Genomic DNA, 26,770 nt, shown 5'->3' with positions numbered 1-26,770 from the left:
CAAGTTTCAAGAGTCAAGACTGAAAATTTTATTACTTTCCTAGTAGTTCCCATGAAACAACAGAAGAAAAAAAAAGCAAAAATCAGTTTTGTGAGGAAATGTGCCATTTCTCTGTCCATCTCCATTCAAATATAAGACATTTTTAATAGTTGTTAAACATGTGCTATTGTAAAGTGCATCTGACTTTGCCCAGATCAGATTCTGCTAGGCTTGACAAAAATGTATATACCAGGAACTACTCTATTCTCTTTTCTTTAGAGAATGTCAAAGTTTAAATCTGGTCTCACAGTAAGAACCAGTCAGAAGGGAGTGATCCACTGCCCTGGTGTTCAGGTACAGAACAGAAGCAATTTAGATCTTCAAAATAAAATCTAATACATCCTTTAAAAAAACATAACAATGTAATTTTTTTTTTTTTTTTTTAAATATGATGACTTACCCAGGAAGTGGGCCCCCATTGGTAAGTTCAAAGACCTGGTGTGGGTTTAGCAGCTTTCTAAAACTGTACAGCAGATCCCGACCTTTTAGCCCACCACTTTTTGGATTCACAAATACAAGAAGTGGGCAGCAATTCTGTGGTATCTTGGAAGCCTGAAAGAAAACCAGAAGAAAAGGATAAGCCAAACCCATGAATAGGAAGAAAAATTACTACTGCATCTCAGAAATATTACCTGGTGCTTCCTTGATGATTGGTAAAAAAAAATCCATATTCTATAAATAAAAAGATTCAATGTCCAGAAGTGGACAGGTTAGCTGCTGTTCTTGATGCCCTGGGAACTGAAGTCTCCTTAACCCACTCCAATTACACAGTGGAGCCAACATGAAACAAAGTCATTGTAAGCAGCCCTTCTTACACTTTTTCAGTAAACAGTCTATGCCAAAGAACAGTGTAAGGGATAAGAGGCATGTACAATTCAAACAGAGAAAGGAGAAAGCTTCTCCTAAAGAGAAAAAGAAAAGACAGAACTTCCCTCCAAACCAACTGAATATTTTTTCTTTAGTTTGGTGGTTGTTTTAGAATACATGTTAATTAACAAGGCCAAAACATTTCAAAATGAGGATGTTTGGGCAGACACTGGCGTACCCCTCCCTATGAAATAAGAGGCTGGAAGCTTCTTTCAAAAATATGCAATTAAAGCTTTTCTATCAGGAGGGTTTAATCAGGAGTGCCAGTATCTTATGCTTTACTGAAAGGGCTCTCAAAGCATGGCCATGATGCGGTGGAGTCTAGTACCCATCCAGAAACCACTGCAAAGGAAGCCACTGGACATGGCAGAGGTGGGATTTCCTGGAGCACTCCACAGACTGCACGGGAACTGTACCTGCAACCTCACCAGATGTCAAAACCTCCAGCCAACAGAAGCACCCCCTCGGGACTGGCTTTCAGCCAGCCACTCCGCCCACGAATCATTCTGTAAAATGATCTGTAAAGAGTTCTAGAAAGATCAGAAGACTCTGGCACGCTTTTCATCTGTCCTGCCACGGGGCTGGGGGCAGGTATATGCCAGAAAAGTTCGCTGGGCATTTCAACAAGTGCTCTTCAAAACAGAAACATTTGCCACAGTCCCTAAGCTGTAATAATTTGTATTTACACATTGGACAGCATTCAGAGAACAGCGATTTGTCACGCAGCTGACCGGATGGATTCAGGGAACAGAACAACAGTGCTAAATATAAGTCAATTTAGACAAGAATGATTCAGGGGGCGGTGAGGCAGCAGCATGACGGCAGCGTGCAAGCATGTGGAGAGATACCAACAGCTACACAGAGGAGGAGACAGCACCCAGAAAGCCTGTTGACTGCTGTCTGTGAGCAATCACCAGAGTGCACGATCTAAGGTGAACAATGGAGAAATCAGGACAAAAATAGTGAGTTGAGTTTACGGGGATGTGAAATGGGGTCTGACAGTGAGCTACCCCAGACCATCATCTACCTGTGAGCTGATATGGATGCTTAAAAACAAATGTTTGTTTGGGGCTTCACAGTACTTGAGAGATTTCCTCTAATTTTCCTTTCTTAAAAGAGCTGGCTGCTAATCCTCTGCAAGTCACACCCTGCCAGATGTGTCAAGATACCCAAAAACACAGAAGTACCTCTCCTCTAACGCTGCCTGCATAAGCAATGCTCTCTGCCATCCAGTGTGACTTGTCTCTCGAAAAGGAAAAAACACACTGGGAAGAGGAACACTAAGCAAGTAAGAAGGCTGGTGGAGCAGGCACACACTTTTCTTGCTCCTTCATTCTCTGTCCTTTAGATTCTACCGGAGACATTCACTTTGAAAATACATCTGTTCTCTTGAAAAATATATTAGCCAAATAAGGCCTATTTTGGGGGACAAGGAGCCAAAAGAGCCTCAAAACTTTGTTCTACCAGAAAGGTTCCACTGCTGGCAAAACAATTAGGTTGGTGAGACAGAGGCTGCATAGCTGTGCATTGAGCTTTCTCCAAAGGAACCACCTTCATGCTGAACTGTGACAACTGAGCTCAAAACACCTCTCGCCTTTATATTCAGTATTATTGGAAAGGGGGAAGCAATTACTCAGAGCATGTCCATAATATAACAAGGGTAATATATTCATTTCTGTTAAGCACACGAGAAAGATTACTTGTAGGCAGCAAAGGAAGCCTATGGAAAACAATGCATGCCTCTCTCGCAAAAAGGAAGGACTTTTTGAGTGTTAAGGTCAACAGCTCAAGGATCCACACAACCCAAAGAGACAAGTGTATTTCCTTCCCTTCAGCCATTCCAGGCATTAATGAAAGAGTAAGCAGGGCTCTGCCTTTTCCAGAAGTGAAAACCATCTTGTTACTCCACCAGTTCCTGCACCACCATCTGCCATATCCTGCCTAGAATGGTCCTTTGATAATCACAGAATCATCAAGATTGGAAGAGACCTTTAGGATCCTTTAGCCCAACTAAAGGTAGCCTGGCACTACCACTGTGACCCCTAAACCATTAAATATCGTACCACATCACCCAGCGCTACAACATCTCCAGGGATAGTGACTCTACCACATCCCTGGACAACCTATTCCAATGCCTGACCACCTTGACAATGAAAATGTTTCTAATGTCTAACCTGAGTCTCCCCTGCCTCAGTTTAAGGCCATTTCCTCTTCTCCTCTCCCTGCAGGCATGGAAGAAGAGACCGGGCCCCGTCTCACTACAACCTCCTTTCAGGTGTGTGTAGAGAGTGATGAGGTCTGCCCTGAGCCTCCTTTCCTGAGACTAAACAACCCCAGCTCCCTCAGCCACTCCTGGAAGGCAACAAGCGTTGTTGCCGTTCACTGGACACGCTCCAGTGAACGCTCCCTGTCCTTTTTCTAAGTGAAGGGCCCAGAACTGAACACAGTATTTGAGGTGTGCCCTCACCAGTGATGGGTCGAGGGGGAGATCACTTCCCTACTCCTGCTGGGCACACTGTTCTTGATCCAGGCCAGGATGCCACTGCCCTTCTTGGCCACCTGGGCACACTGCTGGCTCACGTTCAGCTGTCTGCCGACAGCACCCCCAGGGCCTTTTGTGATGAGCTACTTTCTAGCTGCTCTGCCCCCAGCCTGTAGCAATGTGTGGTGTTAAATCCCACAAGCAACAAAAGGCAGAGCAGCTCTGAAAGGAAACATCATGCCCCACGGGGTAACAGAGCAAACTGTTCCCTTCCTGCACTCTTTGTCCAGCTTCTACTCTGCCCTACCTTCTTCCCTCCTGACCATATCCCATTTCTTCCTCCTCAGAGTTTTTTACTACCTAAATACCATCTCCAGACCTTTCAATTTTCTGAACAATGACAGCAACCTGAAACCTCAGGCTTGGTCTAATGCCTTGGAGACTTGCAGGTTTTAAAAAGCGGGGGTTAAGAAGATAATATATAGAAAAAAATACTAAGTTCTGCAGCTCAAAGTAATTAAAAACTTGTCTAAAAAAGAATGAGAGAAAAGAAACCAGCCCAACAATTACCTTACTTGAATGTGACAGGAAAATTTGATTAACTTCTCTTTTTCAGGAAATCAGTTTCTAAAAATACCGGTTTGGGGCATTTAGAAGTGACACGTTGAATATGTTTTTTATATTACTTGCTTTTCCAGGCAAGTTCTAGTGCTCTGGGTTTAAAACTAATTAACTAAAGTAATTCTAATGGAACTTTAGGGAATCACAATGATTTTTGAGACATGGTGCACTCTAAAGCATTCAAAAGCACAGCTGTGTTTTATAAAGTCACCTGAGATATTTCCCAAATAAATATAAAGTATTGTAAATATGCATTTACAGTTTCTACAAAATTGCCATCTAAACTTCCCGTCAAGTGTCAGTATTGTACGAAAAATAAAAATTAAATAAAAAGTTAAACATATACCCTGAATGCTACTAAGATTCACAAGCAGCTGCAGGGAATGCCTGGAGCTAAAAAAATATCTGTATGCAGTGTACACTGAGCAGTCCTAGTACTCAAAACCAGCTTTGTTCAGGTATCTTCTGCTGTAGATTCCTAACTATACTCATTTAGTACTAGATGTATCTATGCAGAATAAAAAAGTGTTCTAGAAAGTGCTTATCCTTACCGTGAACTTGCTTCCTATCATGACTCTTCACTAAGCTTAAAAGAGTAATCAACACTACTAAATCCCCAGATAAAGGCCAGCTTCTAAAAAAACAATTGTCTTTTGGTAGGGGTTAAAAACTCTATGGTTTGTACAACAGAGCTGGGCTGCTGTTGTGCTTTCTCAAAAGTACACTCTCTGTTACAATTTCAGACGGCCACAAGTTTAGCGAGCACCTTTATGCTGCAGAATCTTTTTAAAACCCTTAGTAAAGCCCCACTGGGGACATACAAATGAGTTTGTTACTGGGCAGAAGACAGTATGTGACTCACAGCCTGAGGACTCCCTTCCCCCTTTAGCTCTGGCTTCACTGCTCTGCTTGAGGAGTGAAATCTGCAGAGGGGTTTTGTGTTGGCTGGCGTTCAGGAAGGAATTTATTGCTCTTTTCCTAGAGACAGCTGAAGGAGTCTGCGTGATTTAGACACTCTGACAGTCGCCCTGCATTGCTTAATTTGTCAGGATTAGCACAACACGGCTTCAGGTTGGGGCAAGACGTTTATTATCTCTGCTGATCCCCTTTCTGTTAAGTGCACTGTGTAATCACATCTCACTACGAAGCAGAACGAGGCGTTCTGAGCCACAGGCCTACCAGCCTGACAACCACGGCACATCTTCCAGTGTGGTGGGCTGTCTCCAGGAACAGCAAATATCTCTAAGTGCCAAGTAAAATTCTACATCTGCAAGCGGGACGCCAGCAGCACGTCCCATTTGAAAGGACTCACTATGGCCCAAGCACAAACTCCCTCCACCCTGGCCGGAAAGGACTCATTATCTGATGAGGAATTATATGCAAGGTGTCTCAATACAACTGGAGCAGCGGCTTGGTCAACTCCCAACCCTTTTCTTTACTTTTTGGCATACTGCAGAAATGGAAGAATCACAGAATCATTAAAGTTGGAAAAGACCTGCAAGACCATCAAGTCCAACCTTTGACTGACCACCACTTTGTCAACTAGACCATGGCACTAAATGCCATGTCCAGTCATTTCTTGAATGCTTCCAGGGATGGTGACTCCACCACTTCCCTGGGCAGCCCACTCCTGTGCTTGACAACCCTTTCAGTGAAGGGTGAAAAGGGTGACAGCCCTTTCAAATGGGTGAAAAGTAATCTTCCAAGTTATGTTGGCAAAAAGGTTCATTAAACTATCAAGCTTTTAAGTTGTAAGTATTTCTGTGAGGAACTAGTGGATTGAATAAAATGGAAGTTTCATCTATTTAGGAATCTTCCACGTCTTTTTCTATTATGCTTAGGGAACCTAAACATAAGAGGGCACTCCACTAGTAAAAGGCATTACTGATAATGGGATGAAGACACAAAAACTTGTGCTGGTATTGGCCTCATATAACCCTCTGCTGACTTCCTCACTTGCCAGTGCTGCAAAAGAAGTTCTGCTAAATTAACTCTGAATTCAAAGATTCAGCCCTGCAATGTCTTTCACCTTGGCATGATATCAGAGTGAAACCAAACTGCCCCTGCAGTTCCTCACACAGAGCAGCTAAACAGCTTTGTAAAATACTGTATTTTTTTTCACACTCCAATTAAGATAGTATTTTCATTTATTTGAATATTGTGAAATGAAAAAGTGTTCGATTAAATTCTTAAAGGCCTGAAACAGCAGAACAGAGCAACACATCTGATAACACTATCTACTTGACTTTCTAATAAGCAGTTGGTACAAATTGATTCTGCATTCAGACTTTGCAGTAATGGTAATTTGAGGGTGAATTGCTCCTGGTAGACCAGACCATGCCAGACTAGGACTATGCCTCCTCCTTAGAAGGTACAGACACAGAGTAAGCAAATCTCACCTCAGAAAAATGAACTAGCAGCTTGCTTAACCACCAATTTACTTCAATGCTTTTATCAAGCTTATAAAAGGGGCTGTTTTGTTGTTGTTTTGTGTTTTTTTTTCCAAATATAAGTTAGAATATGCAAAAATCATTAGCCTTTCATTCCCAATTTCTTTGTATTTCCCTCACAAAAGGAATGTCAAACATGGTGTAAATTTAGTATTGTGCTCAGTTCCTGTGTATTTCCTGGTACTGTATTTGAATAATCACATCTATAAACAAAAGCTAATATTATCATAGGATAAAAAGATAGTCCAGGTTGGAAAGTACCTCAGGAGGTCATCTAGTCCAATTGCTACCCAAAGCAGAGTCATCAATCACTCATTAGTTTACCTTGGGTAACTAGGGTAAATGAATGTCATAAGCTGGGTGGCCAAATCATACAGAAAACAACACTTGAAGCATCATTTAGGCTAACTCTTGTCTTATTTCAGTGAGATGACCAAATACAAACAATACATGCTGCAATGGAAGTACAATGTTTTGTGCCCATGTATAGTCCCTCTCTCCTTCTTATATATTCAAAGTTAATCCCTAGCAGTTCCCTGAGTTTCTAAAAATATCTTGCACCAGATAACAGATAGCATTACCCACATTTTCCCGACATCAAGAAGTTCACTTCAAACACATCCAGTCTCAGAAAAACAGACACATGTAATCAACAGAGTGGAGTGTGTTCAACTTCACACACCAGACACCAAACACAGGTTCATAATGCATTTGTCTGAAAACCACTAAAAACGAGTATCCAAAAGCAGTTCCATCTTCATGATGCCTTCTGTTTCCCATAACAGGCACTGTGAAACCTAGCTTGGACAAGGCGGGGCCTTGGTTTTTAAGGATTTCACAAAACATAACTCCTATGTATGTGTAAGAACAAAGAGGGGAGATATAGCTTTCAATTTTGCCAGTTGCATCTCAGCACTACCCCTAGTATCTGCTCATACAAAAAAAAAAGAAGTGTCTTCAAAAAGCTCTGACAAGTGTAGGACTCATTTTTAAACAGTAAAAGCAGGTATGTAAGCAAGCAACTATGGTTACTGAACTTGAGCTCCTCCCATCTAGAGTTGTTTCACAATTCCCATTAATTATGTTATTTTTTAAAGTTTTTGACACTCTGTGGCATTCCAAGAAGTCAAACCAAGACTCTCACTTCCCTTGCCATAATGCAACTCCAGAAAGTTAGTAAATTGCAAGATACACAACAGCTCAGCAGAAAGTAACTATGGCAACACTCTCTTTTGGACAGAATCTACATCATATCCTGGTTTTACTGAGTTAATCATTTCCCTCTTGTCACCTGGACTCTACTTTCTTAACACGAAACCTATTATCATACCAACTGATTCATATGACAGTGATTCGTAACGATAAAAATTAATAAATCAGAATCAAGCCTGAATTTGCCAAAGGACTCTTACACTAAGTCTTTCAAAAGACTTATGTTCTTCTGAAATTCAGAAGGTCTGATCCCTGTGCCACAGAATGGGGAAACAAAGATACCGTTAATGTGAAGATAAGCAAAAGTACTTTCCCTCATGGTTAGTAAGGAAACACATTTAGTCCCCAAAATAAAATTGTTGTAGACATTTTCAGACATGCCAGCTAAAACTAAAACCCCTCCTAACTTTTTGATCGTTGAAAGAAATATAAACAGGAAAAAAAAAATGTTTTTCTCCCCTTTATAGTTGCATAGTTAGGCAGTTGTATATTGACAATTCAACAGTAAAAGGATAGGTGACTTAACTCACAAAAGTATATCATTATGTGAAGTACAGGCTCTGAAGGATTTTTTTTTATCACACTACTTAGAGAAAATCACTGTATGGCCTCTTCAAATAAAAAGTATTTTCATTTAGTTCCAGCAGAAAGACTTTTAGGGCAGTTGTTCAAACCCATCTCTTACCATAACTTCAGGAATCACCACAGCATTCAGAGGCTTGTCATTGATAACAGTATCTTTAACTAGCATATATATTCTTTCAGCTTCAGAAAAACATGAAATTTGGAGTACAACAGCACCTGTAAAGAGGCATCAGAACTAATTTTTATATTTTCTATTATTATTGGAAATAGGTCTCATATATTACAGCAAAACTTCACTCAGTTTACTCAGAACATCATTTAGCAAAAGTTACTCTGTGGTTGTTTGTTATCAGTGAATTGGGCTGTTCTGTTTCTAAAGCTTTCTTCATAGCCCCAAAACACACCTCAGATTTTTGTTAAAGTAAAATAGTTTGAAGACAAGCAAGAAATGAAGACAGCACAGAACTGATGCATATTTAAAGACTTCCTTTGAGCTTCAGAGGTAGGGCATATTTCTATACCCTACCACAACTAATATGCTTTTCTCATCATGTACAAGTGACAAAGCTATCAGGTTTTGTTTTGTATCTCATTATTAAAAATCCATTAGTTCCATTCATTAACAGTATCTCTGTAAGAATTACTGCAAGGAAAGATTTGGTTTGAGAATCAGTTTTAGATCTTTATGTTGGCTTAGGTCCTGTATGAGGAAATTGGGGAAGAAGGGTAGACAAAAGAGAAAGATAAAATAAAATTAAAATAAAATAAACTTAAGTTCAAGTGAGATACTTAATGGGCAAGAAAATGGGGCAGGATAAGATCACAGTGCATAAAAGCCAGCATATGAGATGTAAACTGGTAACACAACCTGGGTGCAATGAAAAGGGAAAGTCAGGAAGTTATGAGAAACACAAAAATACAAATGAAAGAAAGTGACAATAAAAATCACATACAAACAAACATCTAAAAAACCCGTGCACGTAAATTTGGTTCAATGAAGCTGTGACATGAGAAGAGCATTGCAAATCCAACTATTCTCCATTAAGAAATATGAAAAGGAGAAGGCACATCTTTAAAATTTTTGTTATGAAAAGTATTAATTAGCCACATGGAGACAGCAAATACACAAAGGAAGCACACATCAGTCTTCAAAACCATATAGAAGGATCCATTTAGCAGACATGTGAAAGTTAAGCCTGCCAAAGGATGTGTAACATCTCAGATATAGATGCCTAAACACACAAAAGAGAAAATTCCACACTTCTGAGTTTTACCAAATGCAGATCTCCACCTGACCACTGCACTAAAGCTGCTCAGAGCCACTGCTGCTCCAGCTCTCAGAAGCCAGACGGCTTCTCCGACCTTGCTGAAATAAAATTTGTACAGCAAAAGCTCAAAGGATGAACAGAGATGAACGTATTTATTTCCTACAACCTCCAGCTAGCTATTAACACTCTGCTAGAAAACAGTGACTGTGAAACAATCCCATTGAGTCCAAAAGCACTACCAAATTTTAGTATTTTAGAAGTCAAAATAAAGAGAGAGCTGTTGAAGGGTTTTCATCAGTTCTGTGGTGTTAGATTATTCAGTTGAAGTGCAATTTCAAAACTAATTTTTATGATGAAATATTACCACCTTCTGGTACCCGAGGCATGAAGCCAACCTTTTAACTTTGTTTAATAAGGTAACACTAATCCACTGCTCTTCATAATTACAATGTGTTACATTTTACCTGAAGGGCTTTTTGCTTATGCAGTAGAACTAACATACTCTGAGCTTCCAACCTCTAGTATTAGGCTGCAGTTTTGAAAACAGACATAGTTTGTAAGACTAAAAATCTTAATGCTTACCTTGTGCTTGATAAACATGACTCACAGATACTACATTTGCTGCAAAGGGTAAAAATATAAACACATAAAACCTTGGGTACATTTAGAGTAAATATTTAAAGTATTTTTAAAAGTTACATGAATACAATATAAATAAATATTAAAAGTTATACAAATATAGGGAGAATCTCCAGCTAACATTTTCCCTCTCCTAAGTTTACTTTGCAAGTAAGAAAAGCTGAACTGATTTTCATAAAAGGCAACTATGAATTCTTTCTAGCATTTCAAGTTTAATTCCTCTTGAAGTTACAGAAAGAATTGGGAAAAATGCTTCATTTCCTGAAACAAAAATCATGATGCATTCCTGACACTGTTTATAGAAAGCATTGGTTGAAGGACTATTATGAAAAATCAATTACACTTCTTTGAAAAAGAAAAATAAATTATTTTCTCTGAGTGGTTGTCCATACGTGTGTACACACAGTGCTCACACTTCTCCATGACCAGTCACAAAGACCGTGAATAACATGGAGAACAACCCACGCAAAAAGTGTCAGAGGTTAATCAAGGCAAGGGACATTCATGTGCAGGGAATTAAACTGCACTGGCATAATTTGAATGGTTTAAGGTACGTACAGTTCTTTCAAAGAGTGATGCTTTTTCACTCAAAAAAAAAAAAAATGTGGTCACAAATCAAGTAATGTAATAATAATTCTGTGAATAATGAGCTGTCAGGTTTCTCATGTAATCATGAGCATTTTAAAATGAATAAAAAAGCCCCCACGAGATTTCGAGGCAGAATTAAATAAGGTCAGAAGAGGTAAAAAAAAAAAAAAAAAGGAGCAATAGATGCTACATTTTATTCTGTCCAACTTGAAGTATCTGAAAATGCACTTGTTTACTTACTTTTGATAGCTAATTCTTCCTTGAGAATATTTGTGTATTCTTCAGGAGAAAGCTGAGGTGGAAGGCCACCAACAAATAAATTTACTTGTGCAACGGATTTACTGTTTTCCACAATGTAAAATCTTGTTTGATTCATCTGACGTATTGAAGTCTACCAAAATAAAGGAAAATAAATGACGTGACATTTGGCAAGAGGATACTGTGAAATAAAATCCAAAACAGTTCTGCACTTAGCAATTGCATCCTCTGTGCCTAAAGAATATCACAAACAGAAGCAAACCTCAAGATCTCAGCTTCTCTACAGATGAACCAGCGGGGGGGGTAACGGATCACACAGTTTTTCTGTAAGAAAGGGGACTCTCTACAAAACAAAGGGATCGGGTTTTTTATTTTATTTTCAGATTTACCTTTCTTATGTCCTTGAATCTGTTAAGAATCAGTTCCTGATTGTCCAAAACCATGCGTTGAACTGGAGACAGTAAGAACATTGATGATGTTAGAAAGCAATGTAAATTATTATCAGGCTCAATTAAACAGAAAAAATAAAAAAAAAAAGAAAAAAAAACACTAGGGAAAAAGTACAACTGCACATACAACTAACTTCAACAAAAAAGACCATGGTGACCTGAACGACTCATTATTCAACAGAAAAAACACTTTGGTGCTTGGAACAGTTTCTGACTTTTTTCCCAGTTCCTGAACACCACCCTCCTTTAAAGAAAGGCAGAAACAGTCTGGACCCACTCAAAAGACAAGCAGTACTTTGGTAACAATCTAACTGTTTGACAGAGGATCTTAAAACTATATTCCCTAACAGCCATATTAATAACCTACTTCTGTGTTTTATCAAAATACTAAAAGACTTCTAACAACTTCCAGTTAAAGTAAGGTTGCAAATGATACTTTAAAATAGAGAACCAGAAACCAATCAATGTTAAGACATTCACAAGGCTACAGTGACCTTATAAAACAACTTGCTGATAATGCTCACACATAAAGCAAAGTCTTGAGCCAGTTTTTGAACTACAAAGGTATATGCTCAGCTATGGTCAGATATCAGACTACTTCTATGGCTTTATTTATCTCACTATGCAGCCCTAAGAATACTGAAGCACTAAGCGATATGAACTTGGAGAACACCAGTTTAGCTCCTGCGGGATCACAAAACACTTGACCAATGCCAGGACTGCAGATTTCTGTACTTTCTAACACGAACATATATTACTTGGACTATCTATGGACTATCTTAGGACTTAAACTTACTCTTTTTTGGGAGCTGTGTCAGGGGAAAGAAGAGAGAGAGAGGGAAGGAGTAATTTGAACTTTAGAATTAATCTTTAATAAATAACTGCAGTTAAGAAAATTATGTCAGTTGAACACAGCTCCCCAAAACAGGGCCAAAATGCCAATACCCACCAGAAACCACAAGTAAATCTTTATGTGAGAACGAAGAAAGAGAAGGGAACCTTATTCTCAAAGGACATACAGGACTGAGGAGGACCAGCATAACTTCTGATTAAGTATTTCAACATCACCGTGAAGTTTCATTTGTGTTTTTTTACTGTAAAAAATGAACTACAACTGTGTTGGAATGGGAAACACCCCCCCCACACGAAAATCAGTTATAGATGTGGCTTTGACTAATTCTCCTTCACTTACCTTGCTTACTGCCCATAAGCACCTCTACCAACTTGAAATTCTGGAGGCACTCCGTCTGCCAAAAGATGCAACATGTAAATGCAGTTTCTGAACAACAAAATTTTACCAGATGTTTACTTTATTGTGTTATACAGCGTACAGAGCATGAAAATCAAATATTTTTAAATCAGTCATGACGTTCTTCCTTTAACCAACTGCTTCTGCGTCAGGAATAATCTTTATTTTACACACTCACGGCACCAGGCTCCCACGCTCTCACACACTGGCATCCTCGCAGCCGCATTATGAAGTGGCCCCTGTATAGCACAGTTAATTCCATTCCTGATCAGCAGCTCATCTAGGGCATTGCCTGAGCACCCTTCCAGAGACAGCATGCAGCACTGGGAATGAACCTGCTCTTTGAGAACAGGGCCCAGGATCCAGGCTTGGCAAAAGCAGCTGAGCACTCCCCATCGCCTGGGACGCTCCACAGGCACTGACCTCTTACATGAGCCACAGTCTCTTCTCCAAGCTACTGCCAGGGACCACTCAAGTCCCTCGCAGCTGGACCAGAAGAGTTGGCCTAGCCAGAAGTTGAACCATTTACTACAATTTATTACGTTTACTACAACCCTGAGATCATGTGACACTGAGGATCGAAGATGTGCCTTAGCGTGTGTGGCCTTGAGACTCAAGAGACAAATCTTACTTTACATGTCATGAAGGGGGGTGTTAAGAGCCTGAACTTCCTGCATGTGCTTTGCCTGATATTTGATGAAAGTGACTTGGAGAGGATCTTCAGCATGGGCAAATTCTGGATGTTAAAAAGAGATTTCCTGTATGTGCATCTTTTCACAAGGAAATGAGAAGAGCCTTTAAAAATGATCACTATTGGAGAAATCGTAATTGTGCCTAAGAACTGAGTCTCTTACAGCATACAGCTAGCTTCCCAAACACAGAGATGTGAAGACCTTTCCCAAACAGAGTATCCAGCTATACTGTTTGACAGTTGCTTTTTTCAGGTGAGATAAAATTTTGGAGACTGTTGTTCAAATTTTTATTAAAAGGTCCACAGCCTTTGAGGAAACAGACTGTCAACAAATCCTAGAACCATCCTACGGTGCAAATAAAGCTGCATGCATTGCACAGCTACGTACACCTAGACAGAGATCTACAGTTATCACCTACTGCAGATAGATAGCCACATGCATGTTTCTAGTACCCTGTAAATAATCACAGAAGGCAGAAGTCACTCTCTGTGAAGCATGGCTGTTCCCTGGAGCAGCAGAGGTATGTTGATCTGCTGGTGTGCTGACAAGCCCCAACTACTGAATGAAATGTCCATGCTACAGCTTTGTGTCTCCATTCTACTAAAATGTTTCCTGAAAGTCATGCTATTTTGGCACCAACTGTAAGAAGGACAGGCAGACTGAAAAGAGACCATCTGCTGATGAAAACATGCATCTACAAAAATACAAGATGTATTTAATAATTTCCAAAAGAATATGGTTTTGTTTCAGCCCTGAGTCCTTCCTTGCAGTCCTTGAGGACTAGAGGTGCTGCTTGCCACTGAAGGGGGAAAATTTGTGCAGCCAAAGCTCAACTGGAGTTCAAGTTGGCCACCATTGTGAAAGACAACAATAAGGGATTTTTAAAATGTGTCAACGGCAAAAGTAAGATCAGAGATAATATTGATCCATTGCTTCATGAGGTCGGTCACCTCAAAAATAGGGATGTAGACAAAGTGGAGACATTCAATGCCTTCTTCACTTCTGTCTTCAACACCGGTGATGAGCTCTGGGACTCCCAGCCAGCCCTGAACTTGTTTGAGACTTGCTGCTCCAGCCCAGTGCACATGAATCGATAGGGTCCAAGGGAATTCATCCAGGCTACTGAAAGACCAGGCCAGTGTCACCGTGGGACCTCTCTCCATTGTCTTTCAATGGTCTAGGGAGTCTGGAAAGGTCCCAGCCAATGGGAAGATGCTATTCCACTACTCAAGAAAGGCAAAAAAGGAAGACCTGTCAATCTCTTTCAGTGCCTGGTAAAATCATGGAGATGGTTATTCTGGGGAGTATTTGAAAAATACTGGAGAGATAATGAAGTCATCAGTCACAGTCAGCACGGGTTCGTGAGGGGAAGGCCGTTTGACAAATTTAATTTCCTTTTATGACAAGGTCACCTACCTAGCTGATCAAGGGAAGCCAGTGAATGTGGTGGGCAAAGCCTTTGATACCATCCCTCACAATATCCTTCTGGATAACCTGTCCAGAACAGAGCTAGACAAGTCCACACTACATTGGGTGAACAATTTGCTAACGGGTTAGGCTCAGAGGGTTAGAGTATGTGGGGTTACATCAGACTGGCAGCCAGTCACCCATGTGGTTTCCCAGGGCTCAGTTGTAGGACCTGTACTCTTTCATGTTTATATAAATTGTCTGGATACAGGAATGAAATGCACAGTGAGTCTGCTGATGACACTAAGTTGGGAGGAGCTGTGGGCTCCCTTGAGGATAGGGGACCCTTACAGGGAGATCTGGATAGGCTAGAGAGCTGGGCAATCCCCAGCCATATGAAATTTAACAAGAACAACTTGCCAGATCCCCCCAGGATGGCGTAAGCAATCCTGGTTAAAAACACAACCTTGGTGAGGAGAGCTGGAGAGCAGCTCTGCAGAAAGATATCGTGGATGGGGTTGATGGCAAGTTGAATATGAGTCAGCAGTGCCCTGGCAGCCAGGAGGGCCAGTTGTGTCCTGGGAGACAACAGCATCACCAGCCAGTCGAGGGAAGAGACTGTCCTGTGCTCTGCAGTGGGGCAGCCCCACCTCAAGTACAGTGTGCAGTTTTGGGTGCCTCAATGTAAGAAGGACATCAAACCATTTGAGTGTGTCCAGAGCAGGGCGACCAACAGGACTTAGGAAGAATGCTCTACGGACACTTGACTTGTTCACCTTGGAGAAAAAGAAGCTGAGGGGTGACCTCATCACAATTACCAGCTTCCTCCAGTGGGGCAGTGAAGGGAGAGGTGCTGATCTCCTCTCTCTGGTGACCAGCGATAGGACTCAAAGAAAGAGAACAAAGCTACGTCAAGGGAAGTTCTAACTAGACATTAGGAAAAGGTTCTTCACTGAGAGGAAGGCCAATCACTGGAACAAGATCCCCAGTAAAGTGTTCACAGCACCAAGTCTGTGAGAATTCGAGGAACATTTGAACAATGCTGTTAGTCGTACCCTTTGGTTTTAGGCAGCCCTGCAAGGAGCAAGGAGCTGGCCTCAGTAATCCTTATGGGTCCTTTCCAACTTGAGATGTTCTGTGATTCTATGATTTCCTTTGCAGAGCAGCACAAAGAATTAGGAGGACAAGTATGATCATCCTATCAGGGACTGCCAGTTTCCTAACAAGGTAAGATTAGAAGTGTAGAATCGTTGTGTTCATAAAAGAGCATCTCCTTGACCTAGAAACCTTCCAGTACAGAGGAACCGTGCCTACCAGGAAGAATGCAGAAAGCTTTGAGCAGCGTGCCAGTCACACGAGATCATCTGACACCCTAAAATCATGTACATAAACTGCAAACGAAGGAGTTACAATTCTTCTGAAGAGAAAAATATGTACACCCCACTTCAGGCTCACTCAGGTGGTACATGGACAGGCTTGGGATCTTTGAGTTACCTGCCTTCCAAGTAAGGGAAGCACTTCTTTGATCACAGTCTGCGCAGTGCTATCCTTATTTACTCGTAGAGATACGTATGCCATTCCCACCCTAAGAGAAAAAAAAAACCTTATTTTACGATAATCATTTGACTTATCCTGTGTGTACCTTTTTTACCTAAGTGTCAAAATTGCATAAGTTGAAAAAAGTTGCTCACTGAGCCTCATGGCAAATGCAGTATCAGTGTCACAGACTTTCATCTCAAGGAACTGTTAACTACAATTGTACCACTGTAAATTAGTTTCCTCTTATACACAAAATTACCTTCAAGTCTTTCATAAAATTTGGCAGCGCAGTTGCAACAGCAAACTGAACAAATGGTTAAATCTGATTGATCCCACAGCGCTTCAGAAATGGAAAGGTCACCAGACCGTTTTGTTTTCACTGCTAAATATGCTTAAAATTTATACTGTCTCAGTGGCAAATGGAACAGCTTATTTTTTATTTTATTTTTTTCCTCCTAATCTCACATGGGAACTTACACTGTAGTTCATCCAACTTCATATTTCTTTGAAAATATCCATCAATTTTTCAAGCGACACGTGCACGTCATCATTTGTTTACAGATACAGTTAATGTGAAGTTGCATCTTCCTGACCAAACACATGAAAATAGAACTGCAGAAGTTGTACAGTATGTTCCATGCGCGTAAAGAAACCCAAGAGTCATCGAAATGAATAATATGCACATTACTCATTCAGAGAAATGAAAAGAAGAATCCTGAAACACAGAAAAGGAAACTACATTCTCTGCTCTGCTTCTGCAGCTTCAGAAACTGAAGATAACTGAAACAGGGCTAGACTACAGCAGACAAATGTAGCCAAGCAGGATAACCTTGTGATCAAGCAGGAAAATACTCACTTTAGCCAGGCAGGATAAATTCTGATCACTTCCTCGTCCTTTGGTTTGGCTCTGATGATCCAAGCTTCAGGAATGGATTCTCGGAATACTGAGCCCAAGTTGCTGTCCTCTGCAGCATCGTTCCTGTTGATAACATCATCAGAGAGCAGCACCTGCTGCGTGAAGGTCTGCAACTCGTACTCCTGCTGGTCATCATTTATATAGTACGCCCTCAAAGCAGCCTCCTAAAACACAGCAAGATAAATTAACATTTACTTGAAAAGACATCATTAAGACCTGTGTAGCCACAGACTTTTATAAATACTTTATTTATGAAATGGACCTCTAGTGCATGCTTTAAGCCCAGAGCTGTAGATAAACAGCAATGGCCAAAGAACAAAACAAGAGTGAAGTTTTGAAAACAAATTTTAGTGAACATGAAAAAAAGAAAACTTGAGATATCAACGGATTTGAACACAGTCCACAGTATTTTTGGCAAATGACAGTGATTTTAAACCCAGATATAATAGTTCAGCACCAATAAAGCTACACTTGCTGCATGCAAGATTTACTGCATAATGAAAATGGTAAATTACATTTGATTGTGCCCAACTCTGCCTATTCAATTTTTCTGCACTAAGGGGATATAGAAAATTAGTGAATATCTCATCCACAAGGCTATCCTGAAAAAACACACCTCTGAAGACGAAAGGTAAGATCTGCCCTTGAAAGATGCATGCAGTCACAGGAATTTTACATCCATGCCCATGCCTGCAGCACCTCTGCTGACACAGATGCTGCAGTAAATACAGCCCAGTAACTCACTTATGAGAACTGGTATTAAAAACAGTTGCCTGATAAAATGTGCTTGAAAGGCAAGTAGCACTCCCAAATGAAACTGTTTTCAGCCCTCTACACAGTTTTCCTTAAAGGTCTTAAACATGCATAACACTATAATCCATTTTGAAAACTCCTCTTGATTTTCAGCACAGTATCAAGATAAAAATCCTAATGGGCTTTAGTTTTAAATTGTCAAAATTCTGATGTAATAAATTCTCCAGACTCCTCTGCCAAGTCCTTTACGACTTTGAGCCCTCTCCTGTGCACCACCCCGTTCCCTCCCCAGGCTTTATTTCTGCACAGCGTGGGGTCTCTGCCTAGTCCAGTAAATTAAGATCTGTATAGTACACCTGATTTAGTACTGAATATTTCTTCCACCCCAGATAGAGTAGTGGAAAAGCTAGGAAGTGGCCAGTATGTGATCAGTAATTCATTAGTTTCACAGCCAAGGAGCAGAGATAACTATAGTATGTTTCAGTGTTCAAAGCTGATTAACTCATGTGCAATATTGGTGGCTGTTCCGGATAAACATCAAAACACTAAATACTGTACAGTAAAGATGCAAGATCCAAGGAGGGGGTTATCCAATATTGCTCACATCAGTAATATCAGACTTCAGAGCCCCACAGGAAAGGAGAATGACTGCTAAAATGTAATATACTGTGGTCCCCATTATACTAGAGATATGTAAGCCACCATTTCTTTGGATGCTCTAAAATAAGGGCACTACATGAAGATGTCAATTACACTGTAACAATATAGGCCATTTACATATGTTGTTGATTTTGAGTTAGATTTGTAAAACTGTTACCTTCTGACTGTTGTAACATGTAATCATATGCCCCCTTATTACATTGAAATATTGACCTTCGCTGGGTATCTTACCACAACTTCTTCATTTTTTGCAATCCTTGGAACTGAAATCAGTCGAAATTGATTGCGTTTCACTGCATCATTCCCGTCAAATATCTTTAATGTTTGTTTACCTGAATGGAAACAATTACTGTATTTCAATAACACACCCTCAAATCATAAAGCTACCTCAATAGGAAGGGTATAATGGAACTACTAAAAACCTGCTTTTAACCCACTGAAATGTTTCTTCTTGACAAGTTTTGAGGTTGAATATTTTCATTTTTATTTTGTTACTGTTCATTTAAAACACGAGTACATTAGCAGAGGAAAGAGTACTTCAAGTAATCATAGTTTTATCCTGGCTTTTGCTATAAGTGCTTACATATAACTATACTGTTTATGTTTCCGCTTCTTCATCCTCACCATTCAAGACTGCATTTATAACTGATCAGTTGAAAAACTTGAAGACCAAGACACAGTGCCATCCACTTCAGAACAGCTCCCAAAGCACTGACAGTTCTGAGAGCATGCTTCTGAAAAAAAAAGTCTTTAAAATAGCTGGTTAAGTGTATAGGTAACAGGAGAAAACACAGGGACAAAAGAAAATCTAGAAGAAAGAAGGTACAGCAAATGAAGAAGTTCAACCCTTTGCTGTCTTTCACTTCACTGAAGCTTTATCAAGTCCATGCTCAAGCCGTCGAGCACAGGCTGTTGCACAGACATCTCTGAAAGAGTGAAGAGTGAAGGATTTCAGGTTCACCTTTCACAAAGATGAGTTATGACTCAGTCAGGTACAGTCAGTTGTATGACAAAGTCTCTCTCTTACTTAAGTGACTATTTTAAGAGCAATAGCAATTTGCCATCAAATTTTCAAAGCACAGGCAGCTTCTGAGAGGCTTTAGGAACAAATGAATACTACTAGTCCACTACATGTGTCCTTACCACCTGCCTGTGGAAATGAAATCAAGTTAATCAACCCAGATCAAAAAGGAGATTCTATTCTAAGCTGCTCAGTTTTGCTGGTTCTTTGCAGGTTTCTCTTCCCAGAGAGCTTGTGCTTTACAGCAGACATGACTGTTCTTCACTGATAGAATCTGCCCTTCTTATTGCACTGTTGGACTGAACTGTTAACAAGTCACTCTTTGGGTATATAGCACAGTGTTACAGACTCCGATCTCGCCATAAATCTGCACACCCACATTCATCACATAGTAATAAAATCGCTAGAAGATACCACTTGCAGCCTTGAGATGTTAGAAATATTAAGTGAAAGCCTCATACACCAGCTGCAGTGCCCACATGATGGGTTAATCACGCAGTCCGTTAACACTGTAAAGGAGATCCATTACATGCTGGAGTCTACTTTCTCACAGCTTGGAAATACTTCGTAGTACAGAATAAAATACTTTTTCTCTCAAATCATATCAGCATTTAGGTTCAATGGAACACATGATCCAACTACCATTTGCCATAGAGGGATTAAAAAGGAGAGCTGCAACTGGCGGAACAAAACCACCAAACCACTACGTAGACTCGTTCACTTCCTGAAGCCTTTCTTCATTGACAATTCCACTGGGCCTGGCACAATCTGTGTATGAGGATGTTCTCATTAGGTAACAAAGACCCCACTGCACAGCAAAGTAGTCACCAGCACAACCTCTCATCCTCCAAAGTCTTCTTTGTCTCTCCTGGGACAAAACTGGCCAGGTTGATTGGTCTAGTGAAAGACATCCCTCATTACAGTAGGGGTGTTGGAACTAGATGAACTTTAAGGTCTCCTTTCAAACCAAACCACTCTATGACTCTACTGTGATATTCAAAACCTTACTGAACATGACAAACTGCTCTGATTTGCCCTGCTTGAGCAACCTCCAACCTCAGCCATGCTGTGACTCTTTGAAGGAAAGCCTGTACAACAGATGCATGCACAAAGAAAAATAGACAAAATCAGAATAAATAAAATTATAGAATCATAAAATATCTTGGTTTGGAAGGGGCCTTCAAGCATCATCTAGTACATACACTCTGACATGGACAAGGACATCTTTCACCAGATCACATCGCTCAGAGCCCCATCCCACCTGACCATAAACACTTCCAGGGATGGGGCACCCACAGCTTCTCTCAGTAACCTGTGCCTGTCTCACTACCCTTATAACAAAAAATTTCTTTCTTATGTTCAATCTAAATCTACCATCTTTTACTTTTGAATGGTTGCCCCTTGCCTTGTCCCTTTTACCAGTACAGGCCCTGGTAAAAAAAATCTCTATACATCTTTCTTATAAGCCCCCCTTAAGTACTGACAGGCTGCAATGAGGTGCCCCTAGAGCCTTCCCTTCTCCAGGCTGAACCATGCTAATTCTCTCAGCCTCTCTTTAGCTCTTAGACGGGATGTTCCATCCCTCTGATGATCTTGGTGGTCTTCTCTGGACTCGCTCTGACAGGTCAATGTCCCTCCTGTGCAGAGCTGGATGCAGTGTTCTAGGTGGGGTCCCATTCCTTGTCCTGCTAGCCATGCTGCTTTTGATGCAGCCCTGGATGCAGTTGGCTTCTTGGGCTGCAAGTGCACATTGTTGAGTGGTGTTCACTCCCAAGTCCTTCTTGATCCCTTCATCCCCCCCTGACACTGGGGGCTGCCCCAGCCCTGGTGCAGCACCTTGCAGTTGTCCCAATGAGGTTTGCATGTGGGCCCACTCCTCAAACCTGTCAAGGTCCCTCTGTATGGCATCCCTTCCCTCTAGTGCACCTGCACCACTCAGCTTGGTGTCATACACAAACTTATTGAGGGGGCACTCAATCCCACTGTTTGTCATATATTAAACAGTCAGATGTATCTGACTATTTGTCAGATATTAAACAGTCTGCTCCCAGTATGGGCCCTTGAGGGACACCTGGACATTGATATGAAAGCATAAAGGGTTTAAGCAGGAAGGCAAACAGCTAAATCCTACATGAAAGCCAAGCAGAAGGAGGAAAAAAATTCCTGTCTTTCTACACAGTATCTACAACACAACAGATCTTTGGTCTTCTGGTTTTGCAGGTTTACTTCTGGTCCCTGTCAAGAAGAATGACCTTTGGAAGCACAGCTCTGATTTCCTCTTTCCAATATTCCCTCAGTAGTATTTTGAGAGTAGTTACCTGAAAATTTTTGTGTCTGTTTAAGGAAAATAATGACACAATTTCCATGTGCAATGTACACTCTTTACAGCAATGGAAGTGAATAATGCTACTGGATAGGTGAATTTGGGGTGACTTTTCAAGTATTTTTGTTAATATGAAAAGTAGTATTACGAGGTGGGCAGCCCCTGGTGGTCTAGGGGTAAAGGCGCCGCGCTATCACCGCGGAGACCCGGGTTCGATTCCCGGTCAGGGCCACTCCCGGGCAGGTGGGGCTCGTTAGCCCTTAAAGGCAACCCACCTACGTCCTAAGGACCTCGCTGCCACCGTCCAAGCTCGCTTGGCCCCGGCAGATGAACCTTAGGATTAAAGGGTGGGCTCAGTTCCGCGCACACTGTGTCTCACCTAAAAAATCCAATGCGCAGGCTGGAAGGTGGAAAGACCTTCCCCGGATCTTCGCTCGCGAAGACTGGCCATTATTACGAGGTGAATTTGGATTTTCAGTTCTCGAATTATCTATGCAGTGGTTGCATCTGTTGTCAAATTCTTTTTAGTCACAACATAAGGAAGATTTAAATATCATTCACTTTTACTTCTACAGTACCCTTGAAACTATTGCCATTCCATTTAGACTACAGCATGCATCAGAAGATCCACCCCTCTAAACCCTGCTGGATTTACGCCAGACAAAGTGAAAACCCTTTAGAAACAGATTTCTGTCAGAGTGATCACCATGGTAACTGTAGCATAGACAAACTTTAACAAAAAGACACACTGTGTCCTGTGTGACCTTCTTTAGCGCTAATACAACTTATAAAAACACAGCAAACACTGGTTACTGACAGCAGAGCTGATGTTCTGAGTACGGACTTTAATAACATTATCAAAATCTCCACTGTTATCTGTAGCAATCCAGTGGGTAGACAACCATCTGAGAATAAAAACATTCATCCAAGTCCTAGTACATGTTTTCATTTGAAGTGCCTTTGTAGTCTGCTCTTATGACATACTAGCTGGCATGAGAGAATCCCCAGCAATTTTAACTGGAGAATTTTTTATGAGCTCTCCGTGTCTTAAGGCCAGTCAAATGGTTCAAAAAGCTGGCTTGACTCTTATATATAAAACTGGTTTACAAGGAGAAGTTTAGATCTACAGAGCAGTAGTAGTGTCCTAAGCTCAAGCATATTCCTTAGCTAAATACACATTTATGGTCAGCTCTGTTTCCTTAAGTTAATCTGGTATCCATCACACAGAACAAAAATTATGTTTAACTTTGTCACTGCCCTCCTCACAAGGGACACCTTTGCTGCAACCTGATGAAAGATGGCTTGCTTGCACACGAGCTTCTGGGAGCACATTAACAAAAAAATAAACAGCTAAATACTGCAAGTAGTCATCTAGAAAGACATTTCCCCACTGATTCAAGAGCACATTCAACACATGTTAAGTTAAGGGGTGTCTCTGGCCAGTCTGATTTGTCTAACCAGCCTTGGCAAGAAGCTCAACTACAACCCCTTCTAAAGTTAGATAAGGCTTTTTCTTCCACCTGTTCCAATTTTTAAATATTAAGAAATGATCCAATTACACAAATGAAGTCTGTACCTACTTAGCATATATATTAAAAATAACAAACCCGGGCTAATATGCAACAGATGTACATATCAAATTTTGGTATTTAAAGGCGTTACTGATGGTTTCACAAGGCTGACACTTCACTGGTAAGTATCTTAACTTTTCCTGTTGGATTAGACACAGTATCAGGACCTTCTCCTGAAAAACACATAACTTACTTTCTTACCATGGGATACTGAGCTGAAAATAACCTGTTATTCATGCTTATGCTTTTCAAGGGGAAAATAACTACAAAAGGTCAACCCCAGGCATAATTTACCAAATTATGGGATTTGATTTTGGAGGCTAAGATACCAAGTCTTCCTGGGAAAAGGATAAGCAACATTTGATGAGTCCAAAGTTCATGTTCCCTTTGACTTCCACATCTCCAGAGACTGGACATGGCTTCTGAAAAGACTCATATGTGGTTTGTGACTGAGATAGGAAAATGATGCTGTCCTGAATATTTTAGCCACTGAAGAAAGCTAGAGGTCTACACCAAACCTACTGGTGAAAATCACTCTTAAAAGACTAAATTGTAGCAACATAGCTTACCAAGAACCATTCTTCCTAACAAAACTTCTGTTATCTACATGCTTTCTGCTCTTCTTCTCTACTGCTGTTTCATATTACAACACTGTATATATATATATAAAACAAATTTTGCTGTATTTCAGTATGAGTATTCATAAGCTACAAGGCAGCAGTAAGCTTTGTAAGACCTGTGTATTTTTTCTCTTACTGGCCTTAAGACAATCTTTCAGAATCCTAGGTTCTTGCTTTCTCCAGCTCCTCATCTTCCAGGAGAGCTATTTGCAGGTGTGTCCCCTCTCTGAACTTGTTTTTGTGAGCAGCTCAAACTCCCCTATTTTCAAGACAATTTTGAAAAACAAATCTGCATTAACAGCCATCCTCCCACTCTGGTAGCCACTTCTTCACCCTTTTCCTCTTGGATTTTAGAGCTTCTCTAATCATCCGCCATATGTATCACCACTCTATCTGGTCTCATCAGCTTCAAATCCACTCAAACCATGTTTCAGAGAAAAATGTGACATGCTCAGTTATCTGTAAGCAGTTAGAGCAGAACACAGTGACCCTTCTTATGAAAGCTGAACATTTTCCTATTTATCTTAACGGGAAAATTCCCTCCCCAGTATGCCGTCTTTCCTTCTTCCAGAAAACAGTTTGTTCCTGCTCACAGGTCTACAGTGAAGGTCTCCTCCACACTGTCAGCAGGTTTGAGACAAGACATCAGCAAGCTCTAAGCCAGTGACTTGGGTCTAACAAAACCATTTTATCTTTCACTTGTCAGGGAAAAACTGAGGCTGTGGAAGGACATGCTGTGTTTGCTGACAACACTGCAGCCCCCATTTCTTCCCTCAAAGAGATTCCTCTAAAACCTCCTCCAGAATGGGTTTTCTCTGGATGGCTGAATTTTGTCCTGTGTAAGACAGACACTCACTGAATCAGACAGTTCACGTGGAGCCAGTGAGTGCTGAGAAACTCACAGGGCAGGGAGAGTCCTTTTCCAAACCTACTCCGACTGTCTATTAAATCTATGTTAATTTTGTGCCTTTGGTTTCAGTATCTTGGTAGGCTAAATTTCATGGTTGATTTAATGTACTTAAGCTCCCAAAATTAAGATTTAGATCTTTTAGCTTTACACTTCAGTCAACAAGCCTATTACAACAGCAAAGAAACAAAAGGGAATGTAGACCACTAATTCAAATCTTCCAGTATCAGTCTACAGTCTTTGCATCCTTTTCTACTGGTTTCTTTCCTATCGAAAAAGTGTGTCTTTACATCTCAATATTATTCAATTTCTTCTGACTTGTTTTTCACTATTTTTTAAAATGTGTACCCCTATAACATAAAAAAAGAGATGCATGTGAAAAGCATTCTGGCGTGGTATTAAGAGTTGTTAGGGGAAGTTTAGGAGAAGAACCAAAGGCAGGGGAAAGGAGAGATCAAAGTGGTTAGGGAAAGAAGCATGGGAAAATAGTGGGATAAGGAGATAAAGGAAGCAGGTCACATTTAAAGAGGCTGCTTGTTGGTACTGCATGGCCATGCCTTGCATCTTATCACCACAGTTTGTCCTGTCTTAGCATTAAATGCTATTTCTGTTTCTTTTTGTCAGTGTGGTTATTATTGGGCTTTCTAAATCATAGCAAAGTTATTGGCTGTATATTGTCTTATGTTTTGTGAAAATGCATTAAGGGGAAGCAATTTTTTTAATGTGACTGTTTTGTTTAAAACACAAGTAATGATACTTTAGATGAGCCTTGAAAACGTACCATCTACTGCTGCTTTCTCCAGACAGTGTATATGAACAAACGACATATTGAATTTTGTATCCTTCCCCAGATTTTCACATCTTTCCCCTTCTTTTGGGAAGGTTAAACTTAAGCTGAACTGGCCTGTAATAGTACTTTCAACCAATCCAGCTGAATATCTGAATACTTAATTTGCTCTCTTTGACAGTCAAAAGGGTAAATAGGCTTAGTTGTTGAAATGCCAGAGTCCTCACACTCAACCACTTAAGTCACTCAAAACACTGGAAAAAGTGAAAGTTTCTTAGACAACCTGCAGTTAGTCAGGGCCTTTTCCCACAATAAGGAAGCATGGTGGTGAATCATAACTTAGAATCATTAAGAGACACCAGCCTCAAATTTTAAAAAGGGAACTAAGACGATGCTTGAGATCACTTCCATAACTGAGTTATTTACCAAGCTGTTTTGCATGATTAACCTCCTAATTTTGTAAGAACTTTAGGAATAAAAGAAATAAACTAGTATTTATTGATTTGAAATTTCCTTTTTTACAACAATCCATGCAGCTACATTAGGTAGCAAGTACCATGTTGTTCTAGTTACTAATATGGATATGGGGGCAAGATGCCCTTAAGCTGTGCTTTTACTTCATTTTCTGAAAACTGATACCAACTCCAGGCAACTCTGCAGAGTTGCTTAAGACTTTAACAAAATAGGAAGCAACTTGCCCTTCTCAATTCTGATTACTGCAACATGACCAAACAAACAAACAAAAAATTCACCTGGTGCCTTTAGTAAGATTTGGATCCAGCAATTCTAAAAGCAAAAGGCTTTAAAAAGACATGCTGTCTGCCCTTTAAATTAGTTGTTTATCTATTGGTTGCTAACATCACATTT

At 40.5% G+C, this 26,770-nt stretch overlaps 1 protein-coding gene across 1 annotated transcript in view; it reads right to left on the bottom strand.

The window, feature by feature from the left end:
- DGKQ (diacylglycerol kinase theta) overlaps positions 1-26,770 on the bottom strand; it is a 92,330-nt gene that overhangs the window by 19,544 nt on the left and 46,016 nt on the right. The window contains exons 8-16 of the mRNA XM_050328894.1: positions 18,906-19,006; positions 17,202-17,425; positions 16,301-16,391; positions 12,651-12,705; positions 11,399-11,460; positions 10,992-11,142; positions 10,107-10,145; positions 8,357-8,472; positions 440-591 (exon numbers count right to left, since the gene is read on the bottom strand). Of these exons, the coding sequence (XP_050184851.1) occupies positions 440-591; positions 8,357-8,472; positions 10,107-10,145; positions 10,992-11,142; positions 11,399-11,460; positions 12,651-12,705; positions 16,301-16,391; positions 17,202-17,425; positions 18,906-19,006 (991 nt within the window). The remainder of the gene's footprint in view (positions 1-439; positions 592-8,356; positions 8,473-10,106; positions 10,146-10,991; positions 11,143-11,398; positions 11,461-12,650; positions 12,706-16,300; positions 16,392-17,201; positions 17,426-18,905; positions 19,007-26,770) is intronic.

The sequence above is a fragment of the Myiozetetes cayanensis genome, unplaced genomic scaffold (assembly GCF_022539395.1).
Source record: "Myiozetetes cayanensis isolate MyiCay16 unplaced genomic scaffold, myiCay2020 scf4, whole genome shotgun sequence".
NCBI classification, from domain to species: domain Eukaryota; kingdom Metazoa; phylum Chordata; class Aves; order Passeriformes; family Tyrannidae; genus Myiozetetes; species Myiozetetes cayanensis.
Note: the sequence above shows the minus strand (reverse complement) of the source record. Positions and strands in the feature narration are given on the sequence as shown.